The 7,792-nt window shown below is 51.7% G+C and overlaps 1 protein-coding gene across 1 annotated transcript in view; it reads left to right on the top strand.

Annotated features, from left to right (window-relative positions):
* Nucleotides 1-4,417, top strand: part of FLNB (filamin B, beta) — a 99,381-nt gene extending 94,964 nt beyond the window's left edge. The window contains exons 45-47 of the mRNA XM_010851928.1: nucleotides 384-602; nucleotides 1,728-1,931; nucleotides 2,778-4,417. Of these exons, the coding sequence (XP_010850230.1) occupies nucleotides 384-602; nucleotides 1,728-1,931; nucleotides 2,778-2,965 (611 nt within the window). The 3' untranslated portion in view covers nucleotides 2,966-4,417. The remainder of the gene's footprint in view (nucleotides 1-383; nucleotides 603-1,727; nucleotides 1,932-2,777) is intronic.
* Nucleotides 4,418-7,792: the final 3,375 nt, after the last annotated feature.

The raw sequence follows: 7,792 nt of genomic DNA, 5'->3' as shown, positions 1-7,792 counted from the left end.
ACGCTTGCCCCACCCCTGGAGGCAGAGCTGGCCTCCGGGGGCTGAAGCAGCACTTCGGGAGCACAATGGTGACTTGGGCTTCTCGCCCTCGGCCATGGTTCGTGCCCGGAGGAGAACGGGGGTGGGTGCTTGCGGGCAGAAGGTCAGCCACACTTCTGCCTGGACCTTGGAAGGGGTCACCATTCCCCAGGACCTGAAGTTCTCTGTGCCAGGAACTCAGAGCTAGTACAGGTGGGTTCCCACACCAAGGTGACCCCTCTGTGAGGGGACCTCTGTGTGCCCCACCGCTGCTTCAGGGCCCCCAGCACACTCCCTCAGACCCCCACCACCACCAATCCCTCCAGCTGTTCATGTGATCTTTATTCCCGCTTCCTTTCTTCCAGGTATCCAGTCAGAATTTTTCATCAATACCACCCGAGCAGGGCCAGGGACATTATCCGTCACCATCGAAGGGCCGTCCAAGGTTAAAATGGATTGCCAGGAAACCCCCGAAGGGTACAAGGTCATGTACACCCCCATGGCTCCTGGAAACTATCTGATTGGCGTCAAATATGGCGGGCCCAACCACATCGTGGGCAGCCCATTCAAGGCCAAGGTGACAGGTAATGACCAAATGACTTTGAAGTTAATCTTCCCCTTGTTAGCAGGGGAGGTGATCTTGTTACAGTATCGGCAGAGCTAACCACTGGTAGAAACTGGATGATTTTAGATACGTTGAATCTGCCTTGAATCTTGGGGTAAAGAAGTAATAGGACATGCCAGCAGGGACGGCATGTTCAAAACCTGCAGAATAAGGAGGCAGAGCAGGGCTGTAGAAGTTGAGAAAACATGTTAGGTCTCTAACAGAAAAGGAGTGCTTACATATTTGAAATCGTATGTATTTGTTTTGATCAGGGCCTGAAAAATCCTCTCATTTCTAACCTTCACTTTTAAAAGAATCAAAAGTGTTTTTTTTTTTTTAATAAATTTATAAAAACGTGCCTTCTTGAGAACACTAAAAAAAGTACCAAACAGTAAAAACCACCTCACAGCCCGCCACCCAAGGTAACCACCGTAAATATTGTGGTGAATTCCATCATCATGTCTCTTTCTGCTTGGTTCACTGTCCTGCAAGTAGTATAGGTTCATAGCAGACAATTACATTAAAAATAAACTAACTTAAAACATTAGGGAATTCCCTGACAGTCTGGTGTTTAAGACTCCATACTCCCACTGCAGGGGAGCTTGGGCTCACTCTCTAGTCGGGGAGCTATAAGATTCCACATGCCGTGGGGCATTGCACCCCGCCAAAAAAAAAATTCAGAGAATCACTTTCTAATATGTAGAGGGAATCATTTTTGATATTTTGTCAGTGTTCTCCCATACCTCTACACAGCTTAGAAATATTTTATATAAATGGAAGATGTCCATAGGATGGCACATGGTTATATGGGAGGGATTTCCAGATCAAGGATTTCCGTCAGGTCAACCAAGGCCAGACTTCCTAATATTCCCAGAAAGCCAGATCTTAAGTTTTGTGGGGCAGGACCCTAGGACTCTACAGAAGACAGTGGGCAGGTTGAGATGGGTAAGCTGTGGCATTTAGACCCAGGTGTTGGAGGGGTGTGGGAGAGGTGTGGTGGCTTTTGGATCCCATTGTTGGGGAGTTGGGGCTCTCCTGGGATTTCTGCTCGGGGCACTTGCCTTGTCTGACCAGTCACACCCATTTGCTCCCTCCTGGTTCCCAGGCCAGCGTCTGGTCAGCCCCGGCTCGGCCAACGAGACCTCCTCCATCCTGGTGGAGTCAGTGACCAGGTCCTCAACGGAGACGTGCTACAGCGCCATCCCCAAGGCATCCTCGGACGCCAGCAAGGTGACCTCCAAGGGCGCAGGGCTCTCGAAGGCCTTCCTGGGCCAGAAGAGCTCCTTCTTGGTGGACTGCAGCAAAGCCGGTAGGCACCCTGGCCCTGCCCGGGGAAGGGAGGTGTGGGGGGACACCTTCTGTGTCACATGCTCATCATCTTATTCTGCGCTGAGTATTTTTAAATGATTTGCCACTTGATGTTTTTCAAATGACCTCAAGGTACATAGGAGAGGTTTCATTATCCCCATCACACTGAATCAGTAACCTGGCCTCTTCTCTGCCACTAGCTGCTTTAACTGCAGTCTGAACTTGGGTATTTATTTGGGTGTCAATGTGATTTAGTTGCCTGGGTCCTGGCATCTGGCACATCTGGCTGGAAACCTGGCTCCAGCACTTACTTATTTCTCTCTCCCTCCCTCCTTTCCTTCCCAGTGCTTATTAGCCATGTGCCCTTGGGAAAGTTACTAAGTGTCTTTCTGAAAGTCAGTTTACTCTTCTCTAAAATGGGAATAATAATATTCCTGAAGGTTCTCAAGAGAGTAAATGAGATTAGAGTAGTCAGCACTTACATAACCGTTTTACTATGTGCTAAGGGCTTCACATATAACAATTCCTCTAAACCTCACCAGTAGCCCAGGAGGTCTCTCTTTTTTTAAAACACTTTCACCCTCTGTTTACAGTTGGGGGAGCTAAGGCAGAGAGAGGTGAGGTTCCATGTCCAAGGTCACCCACCTAGGAAGCAGCAGGGCAGAGATTTGAACTTGTATGAGTCCTCTGCTCTCCTGCCTCTCACTGGCCCCAAGCATCATCCAAGAAGTGTAGGCAGTAACCCCTACCTTTGCTTTGGCTCCCACCTCCCCTTCTCTTCCTCTGCCTTCTTGGGTGCATCTTTGTGACGTCACCACCTTCCTCTGCCCCTCACCCCCACCCCCAGGTTCCAACATGTTGCTGATCGGGGTCCACGGGCCCACCACCCCCTGCGAAGAAGTCTCCATGAAGCACGTGGGCAACCAGCAGTACAACGTGACCTACGTCGTCAAGGAGCGGGGGGATTACGTCCTGGCCGTGAAGTGGGGAGAGGAGCACATCCCCGGCAGTCCGTTCCACGTCACCGTGCCTTAAAACACTGCTCGTCGGGTCCGGGGAGCCATGCTGGCGGCTGCTTCTGTTGCTTGTCTGTTAACTCGTTTTATACAAAGTCCTCTGGCCTGTTTGTGGGTCTGAGAACCCCATCCTCAAAACATTGTCTCTTTTTTTTTTTTTCCCTTTTAGTACAGAAAGAAGTCCTAAACTTGACTCTTTAGGGACATGTTGGGGAGTAAAGAAGTGAAAATTAATGCAATAGGCCTGGCTAATCAGACCTCTTGTGGCACAGATCACCCCCTCCAGACAGAACCGGAACAGACCAGGCTCGTATATTTAAGAAATGAAATTAGTTAGTTTACAAAACAAGGCTGGGAGGAGGGGCAGGGAAAAAGAGGAGACCTAGTCTATGCTATCATTTAGAGAAGATGACCGTATCATGTGAGAAAGGGGTACTAGGTGGACACCTTTGTTTTAACACTACTACCGCCCCCCGCCGCCCCCAAGGGCAGAGTCCCAGGTGACAGACCGGCCGAAACGGCCTCCTGGTGCCTCTGCCCTCATCCTGCTGCTTGCTTCCCTGCGGGATCATTCCGTGTGACCATCTTGACAGCTAGATCTTGGCTTTTGTTTTCAAAGTCCATTTCAATCACCGGGTCTGAGTGGTGAGCAGTCCCCCACTTGCCAAAGATTCCCTGCCAACCCCCCCCCCCCCCCACCCCGTTACTTTTTAAACCAACACGACGTCCCCGTTCTTACGCCACGCCTCCACGCCGGTCGGTCTGTCTGTTGTACGTTTCCAGCACCGGTCCGGCGACGACCGCGTACGTGTCTGAGGGTTAGCGGAGGCCTCCTGCGCCACAAGACACTCCACACCCACCCCCAGTCGGCCCCAGCGTGGCCCTTTTCTGGAAAATAATTATAGAAGGGAAACCCCTGCCGACCTTTGGCCTGAAAGTCAAGGAATGACAGGGGAGGGAAGGACCACAGCTCACTGGTGGTCCTTCACCATTCGCAGAAACAAGGAAAACATATTCGGCCCCAAGGACATGCCACCCGAGGCTGTTTGGAAAGCCAGGGGCAGCTGCAAAATTCTGAAAACGGGGTATAAGGCATTTTGCGTGCCTTCTTGCATACCTGCTTTGGAATAAAAATGAAAGTGTTGGGGGGTTGCTGGCTGACTGCAGGGCCCAGATGTGCGGTGTGGTCTGAGCAGGCCGTCCTTTCAGACTGGTTGCCGACCCCTCCCGAGGCGGCTGCTGTCATCTCGATTGCATTTGTGGGCGGCATGGGGCGCGGTGGGTGACCCTCCCCGAGGTGCAGCAGCTGGGGATGCGTGTTGGCAAAGCCTACCTGTTAGAAACTGGAACTGCCCGAAGCCTGATGTGGAAGGACCACAGGCCTCATGAACTGGGACGTGGAAGTGAAACTGGAACCAAATGCCGACTGTAAATTGTATCTTATAACTTATTAAATACATTTGCTCCATAAGCTCCCCGGGTGTTCTTGAATGGTGTCCTTCCCTAAGTGGTTGGAGGCTCTGACCCACCCTCCCAAACCCTGGCCGAAAGGATGCAGATTAAGCCTCTCAACAGGGAACTTCGTCTCTTTTCACTGGGGGATGTTCTATTTCTCCGCAGGCCCCGGGGGGTAGTTTATCAGGGTGAGGCGCCCTGGCACCAACACAGCCTCCCGGGGAAGTCTGCTGAGGTTTGCCCTGGTTAAGAGTCCCAGATACGAAACCCACTGAGGGGAAGGCTGTGGTTTTATGAGAGAGAGAGGAAGCCTTTTTCCTGATGAGCTGTGAAACCCTCGCTGGAGGGAATGTATTCAGGCAAGAAGTGGCGTCACCTGTCAGTCCTTGGGACAGCAGGGTTTGGAGGTGGTGGTGAGTCTTCCCTCGCTCTGCTGCTCCTTGCTGTTCGGGAAGCTTCTCCTTGCCGTGTGCTTACGACACTCTTTGCCCCTGCTTCCTGTGCTGCAGCAGTGCCGTGATATGATTTCATGGTGAAGATGCTAACTCAGATGCTGCGGTAACATGTTTGCAGTCTTGGGGCTCACTGGGGGTGGATTCTGGCCCCTGCCTTTTGTCCCCAGAGTAGGAGCTCTACTTCCCTGCTTATCCTGCTGTGGGAGCAAACACACAACAGGAACCCAGGATCCCTCTCTCTCCCCCTGGGCACCAGCAGGTGCCATGATGACAGGAAGTCCATTCTGGACCCCCAGCCCTGCACTGGGGGTGAGGGGTGGAGAGAAAGGCTTCTTTTGGTGTGTTTCTTCCCAATGCCCAGCTGGTGATCAGGACGGTGATGCGTTGTGTACCTCTGAGAGGTGGGAGGAAGACTGCAGGGATGGAGGGTCTTTCTGCCCGTCGTTCTGGATAGAGCAGCCTTGTCTGTGGGCCTGTGCTGTGAACGTCTGTTCCTGGACTCCAGGACGTCCATGGGCTTTGCAGAATGCAGGCTGTCTCCAGTGCATCTGGAGAGGCCATGGTAGGCTGCGTTTGCCCAAAGAGGAGACCAGGATCCCACCCTGTTGAAGCCTGGCTGGTTTCTGGGGAGGCAGCATTGGTAAATTAACATCTGGACTTTAGCATCAAGTAACTTAGGGATTATGTCCTGGCTCTGCCACTCACTGGCAGTGTGGCTTGGGGAAGCTGCTTCACCTGTCAGAGTGTGCTGTGAGCCCTCTGGGAGCTGTGAGAGTCTTGGCCACTGCTGTCTGTGATCAAACCCTGCCAGAGGTAATGGGCCTCCTCCACAGGCTGCTTGTTAGTACAGAGGTGCTGCTCCTGGCGTTCCCCCTGCCAATTACATGAAGGACGTCTCAGGATGAAACCTGTGCATTTCTCAACAGGTCAGTGGCTAGTACCACAGGGCAGTTGTTATCTGCACCTGGACTTGCTGCTATGGGAACCAGCTGTTGTTTGTACAAACACCTTGAAAACTTTGAAACCTGACCCTTTGAAACCTTACCCTTTATCACCCTTTACCGGGTGCCAGGCCCTTTCTGACTTTGACTGGTTGACTCTGCCCCTTTCCTTCCCAGAGCTGGCTGGACCATCGCTCTCTGGTGACCCGTGGAAGTTAGGAGCACAGCAGCTTCCACCTGCCATGCAGAGACCTCCAGCTCAGAACAGGCTCGTCTCCTCCACGCCCAGACCCCCTCCTGTTCCTCAACCAGTTTCTCTCTGCGACTCAGGGAAGCGATGCAACCAGGGAAGAAGCCTTTTATCAACATGGGCCCTTGTCCACATGTCTGGTCTTAAGACTTCAAAGGGGCCTTGAAAGCCACATTTTGATGAGTTTGGTGTAAAATGAGTTGGGCACACGGGGATTTAATTTTCCTTGAAAACTGCACAGCCTTAGAAATTAGCAGAGTAAAAATTAATGGTGAAATGGGTGCTTAATCCTCGTCAACCCCCCAAGTTTGTATTTGAAAATGGGCAAGATTGTTAATTCAAGTGCTCTTTGGCTTTGGTGCTTGAGCAAAAGGATGGACTCTCTCCAAGTCTCCATTAACTCGTGGGAAGATGGGGCTTTGTAATCAACTAATTTCAACTAATGAAAACTCTCCCAGAAACACAGCTTGTTTGGCTAATTTTTTTCTGCTCCTCACAATAGCAAATCATAACTCCAAGAAGGAGTGAAAATGTCACATCGCTCAAGGCAAGGCTGAGTCCCATTTTTTCCCTCAGCTTTGTCCTCAGGGTGCTGCCCAAACACACGGTGGGAGGAATCCTTCTAGACAAAGAGATCCTTTCTGCTTTGTGATAAGGCTTTTGTCTGGGCCCCTGAGCCCACAGGGGACCAGCTCATGTGCAAGGAATTTAGGGTGGCCCACCCTACACCCCTTCTTTAAGAGTTCTCTCAAGCAGGCCTGCAGGACGTGGGGAATTTACGAGGCTGACTTGTGGCTCGCATCCAAGGGCGTTCTGTATGTTGGGCCTGCTTGTCTCCCCTGGACAAAGCTGGAAGATGAAAGAATCTGCAGCCTTTTATAGCCCACATTACTCCCTCTGCCTTGACCATGACCGTCGCCTTCCCAAGCACCAGACACTTCTCCCTGTCAGCGTGGACATTCTTAGGGCAAAGCTGATGCTGGGCGCCAGTGAGGTGATAGCAGAGAAGAAAGCCTTGGCAGAGGCACCAAGCCCCAGAAATGCCTGCTTCACAGGAAACCCATGTGTGAGAAACACTCAGAAAGCAGCAGGTCAGGAAGTCTGGATTCCAGTCTCAGTTCGCCCACCTCAGGCAGTTACCTTCTTTTGTGCCTCAGTGCCTTTATCCATAAAATGGGGAGATAATGGGGAAATCCACTCTAGGATGAATCTTCAGAAAGATCTCACAACACATCCATCTCCCAACTGACCTAGGCAAACCCTGAGCTGCCGGGAGAGGGGCTGCGTGAGTTTTGAGGAGACTCAGCTGCCCGAGGTGAAGTGGAAGGGGTACCTCACAGGGGGAAGCACGGTTTGTGGAGAAACCCTTTAGCATGGGGGCTATTAGCACAGGCCGGGAGATTGAAATCCATGACCTTCGGCCGATCGCACACACTCACAGAAAACAGCGCCTCCCTGATTTTCTCCGGTGACATGGGGTAATGGGACCTACTCCGTAGAGTGGTCTTAGGCTTAACCAACAAGATGCCGTAAAGAATATCACTGACAAGGTTCACAAAATGATTATTACTCGCTCAGTGCCTAAAAGGATTCTTCTGAGAGCTTAATTCCAGGAGAAGCTACTTTAAAGACACACGTACTGAGTCCTAGGAGAGGCCCTTGGACAAAGTTACAGGTGGGGGATTAGGGTGGGGTCATCAGTGGGAGTGGACAGCATGGTTCCCTGGTGGCCTGGGGTGTGGCCA

The sequence above is a fragment of the Bison bison genome, unplaced genomic scaffold, assembly GCF_000754665.1.
Source record: "Bison bison bison isolate TAMUID 2011002044 unplaced genomic scaffold, Bison_UMD1.0 scf7180017864304, whole genome shotgun sequence".
Lineage (NCBI taxonomy): Eukaryota > Metazoa > Chordata > Mammalia > Artiodactyla > Bovidae > Bison > Bison bison.
Note: the sequence above shows the minus strand (reverse complement) of the source record. Positions and strands in the feature narration are given on the sequence as shown.